Genomic DNA, 18780 nt, shown 5'->3' with positions numbered 1-18780 from the left:
GCTCCTTCCCCTTTTTAAAATCTTGAACACTTTTGTTCCAGCATAGTGATTTGACTGTCCCAGCACAGCACTTCACTTCACATAGACATGGATTTTTTAATCTGATCCTGAATATGAGTTTATGCTCCCAGGGAATTGTGGCCTGGCAAATAAAGGCATTCTCTGAAAGAATATTTTTGGCCCAGGGCTGTAACCCATTCTACCCAGTTCAGTATTAGTGGATTTCAACATTCCAGTCTCTCACATCATCCTACCAGCTTTAGCAATGCTGATAATATAGCATTCCTTTACAGAGCTGTCAATATTTCATTTTTTTGCTGCTCAGGCAAGAGACTGAGATTTATACACGTGGAGCCTGCAGTCAGAGAAATACATTCTCACTAGGAGAATTACCATCTTTCAATATCCAGCACTTAACAAAATCACTACTGTGGCCTACATGCCAAATTTCCTTGCACTCAAGCCTCTCCACCAAGCACCATATGGGTAAGATATATAAATAAGCATGAAATGTTTCCTCAATTCCTCATAATTAATGATAATTATCTTTCATATTCTACTCTACATTGGACCAAACATTCAATGTTCAGTTGAGCCTAGCCAGATGTTTTAAGGAAGTATTTATGAGTATCTATTCAGATTTCCAATGACTGTAACTTCAGCAGTTTTCATGCCTTGTTCTTATTGTTGTTGCCTGGATGAGTTTTGTCTGAAAAAAACGTTTGAGGAATAAGGATGAAAGTTGATAGTCAAACAACTGCAAATTGTGACTGCATTTAAGAAAATGAAAGTTTGTCCCACTAACAATATGCAGAGAGAAAGAAGAGTTAAATTCACTGGAGAATTTGTATTTAGAAGTGAACTAGATTCAACCTTCTTCCAGTTGGAAGGAAAAAAAAATATGTATATGAATGTCTTTTAATATCTATGCAAATTCAGTAAATTGTTTGTCTTCACACAGTTTTACACTATGTTCCTTTAACTATGAGATGCTTCTGACTGCAGGATTCACAAGCCCTGGGGATTTTTAGTGCTCTCTGAGGAATGACACTTCCATAACATGAAAAGATAATATATGATAGCGATGTTAAGCCCCATTCAGGATCCACTGAACTCAGATAGAGGACCGTCAGACAACTTCAATGAGCAGTGGATCAAGAGCCCTAAAGCTGCACTTACTCTCTGCACCAGCACAGGACACAATGTATTCTGCTTTGTCTAGCAGAACTGTCAAATGCCTTTCCTTACAACATTTCTATCACATTTCAAAGGGATTTATAAATCATTGTTGTCTGTTAATATAATGCAGATATTCCTTACGTAATTCACTTGTTCAAAAACATTCAACAGAGAATACAAATGGAAATTGTTCAAAACGAGGACCACTGCACTGTATAACAAACATCATGACTTTTCAGTAAAATGAAACATCTGTCACACCAGTTCTTGATAGACACAAGCCATCCAGATAGTGGCAGGTAGCAAGAGGAAAGGACAGCTTGTGATAAACAGTACTTTTCATTAAAAAGCACCCCACATGTCACAAAACACTATTAACACACCCTGGATCTGTATGCAGTACTGCAAAGCTTTAGGTTAGCTAATGGAAAATGAAGGCAAATCTTACATGCTGTGTATTGATTTACTTTTCATGTGTGTGTTGACTCATCTGCTCACTGAACTCACAAAAGAGTAAGCACTTGATTTAGTCTTGAGAAGTATACAAAGCCTTATTAAGACCTAACTATATTAAAAAAAAAAAAAAAAGTGTAAGTCTGGCTCTATTAATATTTTGAAAGAGCTGTGAGTGAAATAAAAATCAGTTACGGTAGTGTTTGATTGAAAACAAAATAAATTATAAAAAAGGAGAAACCTAATTTCAAGGAAGTTAAAAAGAGAAAAATAAAATACTAAGAAATTACATGGAAAATACTTAGAAATATATAAGAGACTAAGATGTAAGAGGCTAAGAGCACTTTTATAAGCCACCACTCAAAAAAAAAAAAAAAAAAAGTTCTGAAAGGATGAAAAAGCCAGCATGATAGAACAGAAAAGTAAATTTCCTAAAGCTATTAAAATAAAATAAAATAAAATAAAATAAAATAAAATAAAATAAAATAAAATAAAATAAAATAAAATAAAATAAAATAAAATAAAATAAATAAATAAAAAGTGGAATTTGTGTACTAATGAGGAAAAGAGAACAGGGCATACCTTGTCAAACAAAATATAAAACCACAATAAAACAATATGAAACAATTTTGAGACATAAAGATGTAGAATATAATAATCCACCATTCTGTAAATATTCCAGAAATGGGAAACTTGCCTGATATTCAGTGATAATCAGATATATAAAAAGAGCAGTCATGGAAGATAAAACCATAGCAGAGAAGTTAAATTAATTCTCTGGATCTGCACTGTCTGTGAAGGGGGATAGGATGGTTCTCATAGAAAGGTCATTCCTTTTGTAGACAAGTCTGAACAGTTGTCTCAGAGTGTCAATATTTCATAACAAATCCATAACATGGATTTGACAAATTGCCAATACCAGCTAATTTTCAAAGCAGAATTCTGCTATGATGCATTGCCACCCATTAAACTGGCCTTGATACCAAAACAGATGGCAATGATAAGGTGGAAAAAGTAATTTTATATTTTCACATATCAGCTTTAATTATTTAATGGAATTTATAGAGCATTTATAGGCATGGGGGGTAACAATGAACAACAGACTTGGGACATTTCTGCCCAAAGCTAATTGGTAAGAACCATAACAAAAAATGTATTAATGCATACATAAATAATTTTGCCATATTCAGGAAGAACCGAAACAGCTTTTACAGAGAAAATACGTGCCTCAGAAATTACTGGTCTCGTTTGCTGGAGCAGATAACCATTGAATGATACAAAAACTATGAAGCACTTGGAATTTAAGAAAGCTTTTGATGAGGTCCCTGACTCTCACAGAAGCAAAGGTAATATAGAATAAGACAGAAGGTGCTGCTATGGATTAATAATTGGCCAACAGATAGGAACAAAACTGTAGGAAATATATTGTGTGTTAACATATGGAGAGTAACGCACATGAGTAAACTCCTGAATATTATGGCCTCTAAAATAGGCTTTACCATTTAAGAGAAAGTCTTTGTGGTAATCTTAAAGTTTTTTTCTGATGGCATCTGTTCAGTGCATTGTGGTAGCTAAAAAGGTAATGGAATGCTAGAAGTTTCTCAGGAAAAGTCTGAGACCAATACAAAACATTACTTCATGAGTGAGTTTAACCATGGTGCACCCCTGCCTCAAACACTGCATACAGCTCTGTTGGCTCACACTTCCTATTGAAATTAGAACAGGATAATGATCAGGATTAACAAACTATGATAAATTTTGTACAAATATATGAATGTAATGCAGGCGTTAAGGAACAGGTTTAACTAAATAACAGGAAACACTTGTTCATACAACATATGATTAAGTTATAGAGTTCTCTGTTATGACACTAGGGAGACTGCAATATAAATAGGTGCAAAAAAAAGGATTAGACTAATTCACAAAGGAAAGGTCCATTGGTGGCTGGTAATCTAGTATTTGGGAAGATCCTACAAACAGGAGCTGTGAAAGCGTGCTCTGTGCATGCCCTGCTCCTGCTCCTTTTAATATTCACCCTCTACTGAAGGACCAGTACAGCAGTTTTAATATTTCCCTATGTGTTAACAGAGTCCTCAGCCAATGACAGTTTATTTTTAAATAAACTCTTTTATCTCTTTAAATTATATATTAATAGTAATAATAATGCAATATCAGATTTGGGAAAAGATCCAGTCTGACAAGTTAGCCAGCAAAACCAATCTGGTGATACACTGGATGGCTTTCATTTGTTGTGCATATCTTCCCACCCACCTTTGGCGTTATTGCTTAGCAAATAGATGGAGGGATGGTTTCCTTCAGTGAAAAACTGTTCTAATTCATGTCCAATCAGTCTCAGGCCTTCCTGATCAGACTGTCAGCACAGGTGTTAATTAGTGTCATGGGTGATGGTGGCTTATGCTGTGAACACCTGCCACACATAAAATATACTGAAATCGCTGGTTTGTTTCATGTGGTCCAGTGAGCACCAGTTATAATGACTTTGACCATTACTTTTCTGGGTTTTGTGTGGCAGGTACAATGCTTCTGGTCTCCAACAGTTACCAACTCACTGGTTCATCAGACCCCTGAAAAATCTTTCTCAATGGGTGACACTACTCCTAGTCATATTACACATCACACAGTTTTTGTTTTTCTGTCTGAGAAACCTAAGAACAAGCACCTTCATATTATGAACTACAGTTCAAAGCAATACTATAGAGGTATTTTTATATGGCCTTTTGAGAAAATACAGTTCATTTTCTTAAAACAATATTCACTGCGACAAGTACCCTGCAGGAGTTTCCAAGAAATGTGGGACATACAAATATGAAAACAAGGAGATAATGAAAAAAAAAAAAATAGAAGTAAAGCACAAATGAACATATGGTATCTACCGATAAATATGAACTCTAATAATATTGCTAGAAGGCATCGAAGTTAGATGATTCTTCTGAGGTGATTTAACTCATGCAGCTGCCAGTTGTGCAGTTGAAAAGTTCGATTATTTGTGAATTTAGGAGTACTGCAAAGCAATATATTTTCCAGAACAAATTTCTCTTGCTCCTCTATGGCATTTGCCACCTGCAGTAATTTTGTCAACATCAATCAATGTAAACGATTCTCCCAGCACTTTCTAATAAATACAATAAATTTGTCCAATACAGGGAATACTCTAGTCCCCACTTGCTTTTAAATTAATTTCTATCCCCATCAGGACATTTCTCTCTCATTTTTTCCTTATCCTGAAGCTTCTGATGAAGGTAGGTGAAGCAAGTTAAACAGAGAAAGAAATAGATTGGGGTATTCATTTGTGACCACACATCTCAGGCACAGTTCACAACACTTTATGAGGTTTAAGAGAATTTTTATAGCTGTTGATAGAAACACTTGTAAACTCTGAAATTTCAAGCATATGAATTGGAGTTGCTGTTCACTATTGCCTGACCATAATTTTATCAGAAAGTATCAATCAGCCAGTAATGCTATGGAATTAATAATGTACCATTGCTAGGAATAACTGCAAGAACAGCTTGTGAGAAATTAAATACAGCCCTATTATATGAAAATTATTCTTTTGAACCATCTGGTGGATATTGCCCCACTTATCTTTAAACGGGAGTATTATTTTCTATCACGTCTAAAGCTACTTTAGTGAGTCCTACCAAAAGAAATTATTTCCTGTGAAAACTGCAATTAAGTGCAAGGCTTACATCCTGCCATTCTCATTCCAGCATATATGACCATGCATATGAGTTCCCTATATGTTACTACAATGCAGTGTGTGGTAGTCAGATTATCAAAAATCATTACGAAGATGACTAAATACCCTACTGTCTACTTTGAGCTGAACGCCTTTACAGTTGTGCCATCTGTTTCATCATAGTTCATTTCAAGCCTTTTACTCAAGCAAAAGGAACAGCCTTGTAATACATATCTGGCAAATTTGATCATGACCAGAAACATCTCAGTGTTATCAGTAAAATTAATCTATAAATAATAAGAATTTGGTGCAGTTAACTTTAATGGTCCATTTACAAAGATATTTCTACAAAGTCCACATGTCAACCTGCTAGAATTAAAATTTTATTTGTAAAGGGGTATTTGTACACTAAAGTGCAAGAATAGTCAATAAATAGACAATGGTGGTCAAACAGATCTATTCTGCAAATTTGTATTTTGCATTCACAAAATTAAAAAAATATTACATACATTTTATAAGGCCAATATGTATGCCATGATTGAAACGAAAAGCGAGGCACAGGCACGAAGTATTTCTATTTGTTTCTTCAGAAGTGATCTCCTTGGAAAATGAGATGATAAAAGGACTTCTTACGCCCTCATCTTGCCTGCTTTAAAGGTGATGGAATAAAGGTGAGGGAATTGCTGGAGACTGTGTGCTGGTTACCAGCCAATGTGTAGGCGTCTTGTGGTTTTGGATGGTGGTGTAATGTACCGTAATCTCATAGCTGCTCTCTGCTTTCTGGAGACAGCCCTGCTACCTTCTGTGCATTCAGAGCCACACAGCACGGAGGTGGTGCTCACCATCTCTGCTCAGCATTTCTGGCCTTGTCCCAGGACAGCTGAGGGGCTGTTCTCTGGCCACAGAAGAAGGTAGCCCAGTTCTTCCCAGTTCTACCACATGTAGAACCAGTGGCTGTCCAGTGAGGTGAAAATAATACCTGTCTCTGAAGGTATCTCATGTAGCAAGTAACCCTTAGCAAGAAAGACTCCTTCTGCCCTGATCACACCTGCTATGTGTGAATACAACCTGAATTCAGGAGCACCCCTAGGATTGTGCCTAGCTCAAAAGGTGCTTTTAATGCAGGTGCTTTTAATCCCTTTGATTTCCACAGGATGCCTTGGCTTGGCGTTAGACATACACTTATCTGCATTTCTAGATAAGGATGCCTTCCAAGCCTAAGAGCTGAGAAGATGTACCCATGCCAAGAGCTCCAATACTGAAGGACCTTTGAAGATTCCTTTAAAAAAAATAGTAGTCTTGGAAATGCCTTGCAGCTACTCTGTCACACAGCCTTCCACAAGCAGACGCACAGATTTCTCACATCATTTCATGACTGCTGCCTACTCTGAAGTAAATGCACTCTCATGATGTGTAACTCTGCTCAGCTGAGATACACAATAACCAAGCATAGTAACTTGACTTTGTTTTTTTCTCCAATGTGGAGCTCTATGTGCCAAGTTTAAATCTAAAAGGAGTTATGTGGGCCTTTGAAAACAGATTTTATTCACTAACTGAGAAGTTTCTAACCAAGTGCAATGTTTATGTATCTTAATAAACAATGGTGAAAAGAAAAAGAAATGGCATGGCATGCCTCCATGCAATGTCATGTAACAGTATGTGGAGATTGTGTATATTGTTAAATGTGGTCACCAATAATGGCATTAACACAAAAAGAATGAACCTTCACGTCAAATGCAAAGAAGGATACTGAGGACTACCTGAAAGACATCATGCTACAGATTGGGTGACTTTACTGTCCTGATTCTCATGGCATGTGTAGGCTCCATGTTAAGAAATGTATGCACCAAATAGTGTGCTATTTATTTCTGACTTTCATTAGAAGCATATTTCTATAGACTAGTGTTGTTCTGGGAATTCGGATAACTCCAGCCAGAGCATTGGAGCAGAGGAAGGGGACTGGAGGAGTTGAATGGTTCAGACTGCCTGAGAAAGAGCTCATCACCTCTGGGTTATTTCTGTGACCCTGCCCTGGGTCAGTGTTGACTGAGGAGCACTGCTGGCTGACACAGGTAGGCAAGTTTGTGGTCTCATTGCATCCCCTTGTGGTTGGGTGGCTACAAGAGCTGAGGATTGTCCACCCCATGAGAATGAGGGACTGAGTGGAGAGACTGGTTGGATGCTCCATGGTACCCTGGAATCCCTCCCAACACATTTTGCAGCCCACCATAAAGACAGTATGGAGGCCTGTGAGTAAATGTGGAGGAGGAATGTTTCCAACTTTATTCCTGTATTTCCGAACATAGCATGGCTGGAGCAGCTCCGATTCAAACAGGCTACTATTCAAAGTGGCTCTGTGTTGTCTGTGAAGCATGAGCCTACCTTTAGCACATCACCAAGCAGCAATCTCACAGTGAATGCACAGAAATTCAGGCAACAGAAATTGAATAATTCACACTGATTTTCATGTGTACTAATTTCACTTCACATGGGGAAAAAAAAAAAAGAAAAAAAAAAAGTCTTTGAAATCCACCCAACAGCAATTGCAACGGGGATTAATGACATCTTCCTGAAAGGAACAAAGAAGTTGAAGTTTATTAAACATATTGCCAGTGGAATCAGTATCTTAACTCTAACAATAAAGGTATGGCAGATACACCTTTTTTTTAAGAGACCAAAAAGAGAGAGAGAGAGAGAGAGAAACTTGAGCTGCATAATCTGCAAAATCTTGATGACACTTCCTAAGAGAAGACTGTTACCTTGTGGGGTAGAACCGATCCACTATCTTCAAAAGTATCACTCTAAATCCTACAAAAATATCTTGCAGCAAGCATTATTCATCACTTGGGAGCTTATTTGTAAAAACAGATATTGAATTAAAATTTTTCACAAGCAATGAATAGAATTGCTACGTATAATGATCTTAAAAAAAAATAATAATAATAATGAAGAAATAACTTTCATAATCTATTGTCTTTTCCAAAAGAGAGAAATCCCACTAGTGTTAATGATAGTTACATCTACAGAGAGAGAAAGAGAGAGAAGATCCCTTAAGGCAGATCCTCAGCCAATGTGAATTAGCAAAGCTCCCAGGAAGTGCACTGAAGGGAGATGTGGCAATTTACATCCACAAAGAATTTACCCCTTTGATGTTTATTTTTGACCCTGGCCTGCCACAAGATCTAAACCTATCTGTCAGCAATAGGGAACCTTAACAGCTCATATATGCAACTCTATAGCAGTTCCTTTCCTCATCTGTGACAGGGCAGAAAATGAACTGCAAATGTCAGGTCATTGCTTCCTTCTCTTGCATAGGCTTTTCAGAACTGCTGCACTTCGTCTTTTAAGGGTCCAGTTTAATCCATTTCACCTTTGCATGTTGTATACACAACTCTTAGTGGAGACTCTTATTTATTCATAACAGGGTATGTTCTTAGCACTTCTTACTTTGCCATCTCTGTGAGGATAGAAGGTGTGGAGTCAGCTCAGAAAGCAGAGGAGGAAATCGTTAATCAAACCCAGGAAAGAGATACACTTAGATGAAGCGAATACGTGCACAACTGCAACAGCAATACCCCAGCTTTGCAGTTTCATACTTAAAAAAAAAACTTTTAGGGTGATAGCTGGACTACAGAAATGCCACAGAAAGACATCAGGAGAGCTCGCCTTTCCCCAAAAGACGAATTCCTCACTTTACGTCGGTGCAGCTCGCCTGGCTGCAACCCCCGGGCTCCTTTCCGAGCATCCTCAACCTCGGCGCCCCTCTCGCCGCCCGGAGTGGCCGCGACCTGTTGGGTGCCGGCGGCAGGACGGGGGCAGCGCTGCCGGCGGCTGCTGGGACCCTCGTTTGGGGGTTGCTGGAGCCGCCCCCAGCTCCGGAGCCTCCGATCCCCGGGGACCCTCCCGCGGGCGTGGGGCTGCGCGACCCCGGCTTTCGCCCACTTGGGACCCTGTCTCGCGTGTCTCCCAGAGGGGAGCTGCGGGGGCCGCCCCGTACCTACCTTCCGTGTGGACGGCGGACACGTAGGTCCAGTTGTAGCGCTTGACGATGTCGAGCATGGCCCGGGCTTGCAGCGTGTCGGAGGGGACCACCCGCAGGAAGTACTTGTAGAGGGTTTTGTCGCTCAGGTCGATGCTGGTGGCCGAGTAGGCGATCTGCGGGATGTCGAAGAGCTGCAGCAGGTTCTGCACCTGGATGGCCACCGAGCTGGAGCCCGGACCGATGACCCCCGCGATGGGTTTTTTCAGCCTGCTTTGGGGCTGGGGCTGCGAGTCCGAAAGGCAGCGGCTGCCGCCGTCCCTGTCGTCCCTGATGGAGATGAGGGAGTCCCGTATGAACTCGATGCTCTGCTCCAGGGCCACCGAGGAGTGCCAGCACGAGTCCCGGATCTCGCTGCCCAGGGTGATGTTGGGCAGCAGGACCGGGTCGGCGTTGATCTTATCCAAAGTGTGGAACATGGCTTCCACCCGCTGGATGCCGTACTGCTCGCGGATTTCCCCGCACTTCCTCTCGGGCACTTTCTCGGCCGGGGGCTGGTGGTGGACGGAGAAGAGGGCTCCGATGATGACATCGCCATCCATGCGGGCCACCGAGCGCTGCGAGGAGGCGGCGGAGAGCAGCGCCCTGCGCCCCGTGCCCCGGGGCAGCACCTCCGCCTCCAGCAGCAGCGCGGGGACGAAGACCAGCAGCACGCCGATCATTTTGTTGCACGACGTCGTCCAGACCCAGGCGACGAATTTCAAGGGCTCCCCTTGCCTGCACATGGTTTAAGGGCGTGTAGGAAATGGCATCCGCTCGCCCCCGCCGGCTCCCGGCTCGCTCCGAGCAGCATCACAGCGAGGTCTCTCTCGCAGCGCCAGGCAGCCGTCAGCCTAGGGACTTCCAACCTGGTGGCACAGAAACGGGGGACAAAACACGCTAGCGGGGGGCGCTCTCAAACCCCAGCCCGGCGGCACATCCTCGCTCCGCCACTCTCCCAGACGCCCGGCTCAACCCGCTTCATCCGAGGCTCCCGGGAGCAACTTTCCGGAGGGAGATGGAAACAAAGCGTGAGCCTATTTCCCTCGGCACGCCATCGGGCACACCAGCATGCGTGGAGCTGAGAGATCCCATTCCTCTTTGCAGCCAAAGCTCCCGTTTCGAGCCCCACCCCCTGCCGGTTCTGCCCCGCTCCCCCCAAGTTCGGAAGTTTCCCCGGGCACCCGGCCTCGCTCGGCCCCGGCGGCAGGAGGCGGCGCTGCCCTCCTCGCCTGGGGGCTCCCCGGAGGGGTCTTTCCCCGGCTCGGGGGGGTCCTCTCCCAGGGGAGACAAGGGGGTGGAAAGAGAGCCGAGGAATCTGCCCCGCCGCCGCCGGGAAATGTCATTTAAAGGTCAGCGGAGGGAAGGAGCGGGAGGGAGCCCCTTTGCAGTTTACCTGAACTTTTCCGTGCGGAAGGGGCGAACCCGTAATACAGCCGGGGTCACACACACACACACACACGCCATGGGGAGGTATGGGGGGGAAATCCATGCTAGTTACTACGGCAACGGCGGGCAAAGTCCCGCTGCGCTTTACCGGCACGCCTGCCTCGCAGCCAGGCTCCGGGCCGGGAGAGGCGGCGAGACCGGCGGCGGCGAGCGGAGACCTCGAGAGGGACGGGCGGCGAGACCGGCACCGGCACCGGGAGCCGGCAGCGGGGAGCGGGGAGCGCGGCCGGGCCGGGTCCCTGTTGCTCGGTGGCGCCGTCAGCACCCGGGACAGCGCCCGGCTCCCGGTGCCCCCGCCCCTGCCCCCGCATCCCGGCCGCGAGCACCCCTGGGTGCTTCCCCCAAACTTCTGCCCCTCTGCTGCCGCGGTCCCCCCGCATGCACCGACACACGGACACCCCGACACACGGACACCCCGACACCCCGACACACGGACATACCGACACACCGACACCCCGACACGCGGACATACCGACACACGGACACCCCGACACCCCGACACACGGACACCCCCGACACCCCGACACACACCCCCCGATGCAGGCAGCCTGTCCGTCCCGGTGCTCGTCCAGCCGGGCGGGCAGCCTCGCTGGGGGGAGGCTTCCCCCGCCTGCAGCCCCCCGCCCGCAGCCCCCCGCCGCAGCCCGGTGCCGGTGCGGGCCGTGCCGGGCCGGGCCGTACCTGTCCCGGTGGGGCGGCCGCTCCCCGGGCGCCCCAAGCAGGCACCGGCGGCTCCCCGGGCGCCCCGAGCTGGCGCGCTGGCGGCGGGGCGACGGCTGTGGGCTGGGCGCTGGTGCCCTCTGTCTTCAGCGCCGCTCCACCGCAAGGAAAAAAACAGGTCATCCCGGGCTCATCCATTATCTCACACGGAAGGCTCAGGCATTTTCTCCCCCTCCTTAATTTCTTCCCCCGTTCGGCTCGCAAGCGAGCAAGGGAGCGTCACCCGGAGCACGCAGCCGCTGCAAGGGGGGGGTCTGTCTCTCCTCCCCCCCCCCAGGCTCTTTATTTATTACCCGCTGGCCACAGTTAGCAAGAGCAAAGGCGAGGGACGGGGCCTCGAAGGCGACCCCGACCACGCTCAGGGGACTCGAGATGGCAAAATGTGCCGAGCTTCCTCGCAGGCACGGTTTCGCTATTCAAACAAACACACGTATATTTACACACACATGTATACGCATATATATGTATACAAAAAGGTACTGCATCGGGATAAATCACCTGTAAGGATAAAGGCATTGAGATTACAGTTTTCAGGTCAAGATGAAGCTAAATGAAGCACGTGAGAGGCATGTCAGATTAAAATAATACCAGATTGAATAATCATAATTCAGACGACCTGCTTGCATCCCTCACGCGGGTCTCGGGTGTTTTACTTGACTGTACGAAAGTTAAAGTTAGATTACCTCCCCGCTGGGAACTCTATAGATATTTGTCCTACTTTTGAAAGAAAGAGGCAAGGACAAACATTTAACTATTGCTCATTCAGCGAAGGGTTTGCAGCGAAGGCTGCCTCAGGGGTGTCTTCTCCCTGTGTCAATATTTGTGCTTTCTCTCCTGTCACGCAGCTAGTTGTTTGCCTGCCTCGTGTGTTGATCCATGAGGCACGCTTATTGCAGAAGACTCAGCACGAGGCTCCCGCAGGGCCCCCAGGCCCAGCACAGGGCATCTCCACCAGCACCAGGCCTGGGGGCACGGAGCTGTGTGGGGTGGCAGCAGAGAGGGGAGCTGAGGGGGTCTGGGGCTCCTGTGAGGACACCTGGGATGTGTGAAGGCTTTGGGAACTGCTCCCCAGATCCCAAAGAGGGCAGTGGGACCACAGGAGCCTCAGTCTGCCTCTTCTTGCTGGCACCACCCTCGCAGGCAGCCTGGTGTGCCCCAGGGTCCCCAGAAGACTAGCAGAGCAGGCTGTATTGTCCTCTTGGTGTTGGTGCTCAGGTCTGCATGGTGTCACCCTGTGCCACCCTGACCCTGTCACTACCCACAGATCCAGCACTTCTGCCCTCACAAACAGCCTGTGCCCCCCATCTCACTGTCTCCCCACATTTCTGAACACACGGGACATTCACCATATGGTAACCATCCTTGGGGCACTGCAGAGGACTGCATTTTTTGCAGGCCTATGAGCTGCCATCAGAGGATCAGGGCTGTAACAGAGCAGGGGCTGTAAGCAGTACTCGCTTTCTGTGGAAAACTACCTGGTGTGGAATATTATTCTTTCATGAAACAGAGGAAAAGTGAACAATTTCCAGTCTTCTATGAAACACAATTTGAAAATCACTTGGAGGTTGATTGAAATATTCTATTTTGATAGCATCAAAAGTGTTTTGTCCTTACTTCAGTTTAAACATTTTATACTACGTAGCACAGAGTGTCATTATTTTTACTTCAAATGAAATCAATCATCAGCTTAAAATGGAAGCTCTTTTCCAGTATTTCTCCAAAAGGTATATTTTTGTCTGCAACAGGCATAATCCTGTTAAATGTTTCTTTTTCAACAACATGGCTTTTTTGCATCAGAGAATCTATAGGAAAAGTTCTGGTCAGCTGTAAAGAGAAAGGCCAGCATATTGTAGAAAACATTTTGAAAGGCAACTAGTTTGGGGTAGCAAGGACTTGGTAACTTGACTTGCTGAGACCCCATTTTGGTCCTCCCTCCTCTGCTTTCTACCAATTCAGATTGACTGTTTAATTGTGCAGACTCTCCAGCAACATTACTGGGCAGACTTAAAGCTACTCTGCAAGGATCAGTGCCTCTAAAATTATGTAGTTTTATTCTGCCTTGAAAACAAGAGGAATTTTCATATTTTCCTGTTTGAAGTCAGTTAACACTAGCTATGTCATAAATTCTCAGTAATCCTTTCCATTCTGCTCACTCAAAGGCTTTCCTTTCATGATTTACACAAGCCATCTACTATATATACCCAGTATGCATGCAAAACATGCACAGGTATCCCTCTGTTGTAGTATTTCATTTCAGTATCATGTTTGCTTGTGAACAAGGATTTAGAGTCATAGAATCATCAGGCAGGCTTGTTCTGTAGAAACAAGGATTTTAATCTTCCTAATATATTCAGCATGTTTTCTCCTCTTCTCTTAGCAAAGCTAATGCTTCTCATTGGTTCCACTTAAAAAAAAAAAAAATGTGCCAGCTACAGCACCATTTTTACCCTCTTTCTTATATTTAAGCTATGAAGTCACCCTATCTGTTAAGATGCAAAGAAACGGCATTTTAAACAGTTTGATTACTTACCCTTATTTGCTTCAATTGCTAGGAAGTGAACATTAAAGGATCGATGTCAGTATATACGGAGCTTCATAAAGGTCTGATTGCTCAGCTGTTCCTTGTACCAGTAGATCCATTAAAATTAAGTAGGATTAACCCATTAAATTTAGGTCTCACTTCTGTGATATTTAGAATCTAGAAACAGCATCCACACAGACCTGCAGTTTTATTGGGCTACTCTCCTCTGCTCTTTTTTTTTTTTGACAGGCATACACACCCCTCAACCACAAGGATTCCCAGAAATATGAAAGCTTCCATTGCTAGTCGTCCAGCTCCTGCTTATCCCCTGTCTCAAGTCACAGCATCCTGAGCACATTTCACGGGCTTAGGAGATTTCACATCCTTTTAAAATAACCAAAATACCTCCTCAGAGATTTAGTCAGGAGGTTATGATTTCAAACATCTTTCAAATAAGTGTGAGATCCAAATCAGTGCAAAACTCAGTACTTGGAGACATCTTGCAGATTTTTGACACTCTCTAAGGATTATAGGCTTCATGATGTGATGAGCAGACCGGATTTATTCATACATTCAGCAGTTTCAATCTCTGGCTAGCAGATATGTTAATAAACCAAAAACAATTCTTTTTGCATTTTTAAATAAATGATTGGTTGCTTTATAAGGTCATATTAAAAAAAAAAAAAAAAAAAAACAAAAAAAAAAAAAACACTCTCAGCCAAAGTTCTTCATGAAGACTGTCAAGGAGAGGGATCACACCACCATGCTCTCATAGGGAAGAGGCCTGGGTTTTCCTGAAGGAAAGCTCAACTCTCAAATTGTTTCTCAGCATGAACACGTGCCATCCAAACAATGAAATGTGATAGCCAAAAGCACCCCCTTTCCCTTCACCGCAAGAAAAGGCACATGCCCCAAAGGCTGCATGACTGCCCTAGGTCTCCCTGTTGTGCAGGTGTCTCAAGAATTTTGTCCTTCTGGTCCTTGTGGACATGCTCACGATGAATGAACGAGAAGCCATATGAACGTCCCCAGCACAAAGGAAGCTGGATACTCAGTCCTGAATAATGTTCCAAGCCATCCCTGTATTTATTTATTTCTTAACTGCAAAAATGTACTTATGGTGCCCTCTAGACCAAAATGCTGAGCAATATTTATGATAAATTCTTACACACACCAATTCTATCTGGCTTAATTAGTTTTGATTAAGCTCTCTTGCCTTGAAATCCTCTGATTTCCCTGAAATAATCCGCTAAGAAACAACCTGAGCAAATAGATAAATCTGTTCTGGGTCCTGCATACCAACAAGCTTGTGTTACAACAGGCCAAAGAGAAAAGTGCATTCCAAAGTCAGAGGTCCACCATTTCTGAGCTTCAGACTCCCCTTTTAAAATATACAAATCTCTCACTACATTTGGAAATGTCAGTCTGGATCTCTCTGGCAGGACTCACCAGATAGGGACTTACATTGTGTGAGTATGAAGGGAGAGAAACTACCTTTGCAATATGGGGTTAATTCGGGTTAGCTAGAGGCATCTGCTGAGCTAGACTACTAACAAATGGAGCACAGAGTTTATCTGGAAGTCCCTGTACTCTACGGAGAACAATTTAGTGCTCTGTTTGTGGGAAGCCTGACAGTTAAAGCATCTGCAGGCTGGAAATTTTCAGTGATTTTCAAGGACAGTTCTGCGTAAAGCCACCTGCAGGAATCCAATCTGGTGCCACAAAAAATGGTAAAATCTGCACATGGAAAGAAGGTCTTTGCAGTGCAAGTGAGAAAATGGCATTCCTGCTCCTTCTGCCATCCAGACTTTCAGGCTACACCTGTGGGTCAGTAAGCCCTTACACTGAAAAATTTAGTTACAAAAGGAAAAAGTAACTCAAGAGCAAAAGTTCACTCAGAGTACTAATTTCTGAAAATTCCCTAGTAACTATGGTCAGCACTGAAGAAAACAGCTCTGTATTTACCAGCTGATATTTGTGTCCTTCATTTCACCACATATTTCCCTTCCAGATATTTTGTATAACAAAAAAGGGGTAAGAAAAAAGTCTCATTAAAAATCACAAATGTCAGAGACAGAAAAGGCTAGCCGTCTTTCCAAAACAGGATCATTTTACACTTGACTAAAGAAACAATGGAGGTTTTGCAAATGTCATTTTAGCAATCAAACCATGTGTAAGAAATCTCTGACACATTTTTAAGAACCTATCTAATGCTCAAAAAATAATAAATAAATAAATAAATAAATAAAATAAAATGAATGGTTCAAAACTGGTACACTGACTTAGGCTGATTATCCCAGGCAGTCGCTTTTGCCATTTACAGTCTATTCCCACTTACGTAGCACTGTGTATAAGAGACATTATCATCTTCCATAAGTACCTGTTTTTGAAGTCTTTGCAATAGCAAATAAACGTAAGAATGGAAAACCTTAAAGATACATTGGGGTTTATGATGACCTTTAACTGAAATGATCTTATTTTCCACCTTGCACCTACCTTCTTTATGCATTTACATTTGTTCAGAATGGATGGAAAATATTCCTGAAAATCACTGACATCAGACAGGTTGCTGTTATCCATTCTCACTATACATGGGTGTAAATGAACAGAGAGGAAGAAAGTTTAGAAGAAAAGGTGTGTCTCAGAGTGAGCTACAGAGATGTGAGTGGATTCAAATGGACTGAGGTGTCATGGCTTTCCTCTGAGGTTGTATTGGTCTTGCCTGCATTACGTAAAACATAGTGTATGAACACTGTGGATTGAGAAGAGCAAGTGAATTGATTAACAGGCTGAAGAAAACATGTTTTGGATTCATATTATGATGAACCAGAGAGAAAGAGGTATCAGAAATGCACCATATCCTGTAAACAGCAGTAGAAAAATACCTCCTGCCAGGAAAAGGAAAGGGGAGCAGCTATGTTTTTTTATGAAATCCATATGGCTGTCTGCAGCCAACATATTTATATCTGTGCAGTTTACATGCTTCCCATGCTTTAGGCTGAACCTAATGGTTCAGTGAAGGAAACATGACAAAATATTAGGCAATACTGTATTTATTTTTAATACATTGTTGTATTAGGTGACTTTAAGCATAACTTACAGAATAAAGAAACTGATACCCAAGTATGATGTACAAACTTTATTATTTGCAAACTGCTTGATTCATTTGTTCAAAAAATTGATACACTAAAGCACCACAACTGCAAAATAAGATGCTTGTTCAGAGAAAATACAAAGCAGTTCTTATTAAGTGTTTACATGTCCTGACATCTTCTTTACTGTCAAAAACAAACAAGAACAATATATGAGTACATATGTTTCTTTTAAGTACTTCTTTTATTTATAGCCCTCATGAGGAATTGCCTAGATAACAGGATTTCCATACAGACTTTATCACTTTGACTTTCCAGCTAGGCAAAGCATTTCTGGAAGCATTTCATTACTTCAAGATCTATTAGGATCATTGTAATAACTCTCTTTCCTCTCACTTCCCTGACAGTGTGCTGCTGTGGTATGGTGACACATTAATTGCTTTTTCTCTGTCATTTCTTTCTGGTCAAGTGCCTGCACTGTCTCACATGCCCACTGCCATTTCAGGGATGCCAAGTCCTTGCTCCTCACCTGGGGTACCTGGCTCCTTAGCCATGAGCAGTAACTGATTGGTCCTTACGGTGCCTCATATCCAGAATCAGACGTTTTTACTCTTGCCCAGCTATGCAGCTATACTTAACATTGGATTTATCACAAAATTGTCTTCATTAAGGTAGGATAAGAAATGTCAAGTATAACACCACTATTGGTGATGAAATGGATGAAGCCCAGGTGATGCTTGAATGCACTGACTGTGAATGATGGTTTACTATGTATATTCAAATGTTTTCTGGCTTGCATTTCTATCAGCTATTTGCCTTTTGCTACCCATTCTCTAACTAGGTGATATTTCCTTTATTTCTCCAGTCCACTTATGGGTAATGGATTGTATTTGGTTCATGCATTAGGTCACACAGCTTCAAACACCATACTTCGATTTTTGCTCTCCTGCGTATCCTCCTCATATAATTCCCTTTTTCATGACTGATACAGGTTTCCCAGAGTTTTTGGATTCCAGACCCCAGCAGTTCATCCTGCTGTGATTAACTCTGGCTCAAGTACTTTTCTGAAGTACCTCATAACCCCTGCAGTACCATATTGGTACTGATGACAGTTCAGCTGTACTTTAAATCCCTGTAAAGGATCAGTGATCCTCCACTGTGTTAGAGTTTGCTGTATAATTCCTGTTCTAATGAATACTATTTTTTGACAGCACATCTTCGAAAATTACTAGAGCTAAAAACATAACTCTACATAACTCTGAGAGTAGCCTCAGGCAGACCACTTCCTCAGGCAGACCTCCCCCTGGATCAGTCACCCCCTAAGAGGGCAGCTTTGGGACCAAGCTACACCACTGCTCTGAGATGTCCAGTGGCAGCCTGTAGGTCTTGGTAAGACATTTTAGATCATTTTATATGTTGGTCTACAGGTCCAAAGAGCTGCCTACTGTAGGAATCATTTTTCTCCCTATGCTATGCTGCTACAGAGGGGATCAAGATGTTGCTTAGAACAGGAAGGGTACACTCTGTAAAGTTGCTGAGATATTAGAACTTGTAATACACCTTTAGGGCAATTTTCAAGTTACAGCACAGAAGACGTTTGTTTGCCATTGCCTCTGGAAGGGACATCATAAATAATGAAGGAACAAGG

General features: G+C 43.3%; 1 protein-coding gene across 2 annotated transcripts in view; it reads right to left on the bottom strand.

Moving 5' to 3' along the window:
• Nucleotides 1-10048, bottom strand: part of GRM1 (glutamate metabotropic receptor 1) — a gene marked incomplete at both ends in the record, with an annotated part of 182539 nt that extends 172491 nt beyond the window's left edge. Inside the window, one exon of one of the 2 annotated variants that reach the window (XM_082757757.1) lies at nucleotides 9334-10048. In XM_082757757.1, coding sequence (XP_082613883.1) covers nucleotides 9334-10033 — 700 coding nt within the window. The remainder of the gene's footprint in view (nucleotides 1-9333) is intronic. The other variant, XM_082757758.1, reaches the window with a different exon arrangement.
• Between the last annotated feature and the right edge of the window lie 8732 nt (nucleotides 10049-18780).

Source organism: Aythya marila (assembly GCF_965140915.1).
Source record: "Aythya marila genome assembly, chromosome: 3".
Lineage (NCBI taxonomy): Eukaryota > Metazoa > Chordata > Aves > Anseriformes > Anatidae > Aythya > Aythya marila.
This window is presented reverse-complemented; position numbering and strand designations above follow the sequence as displayed.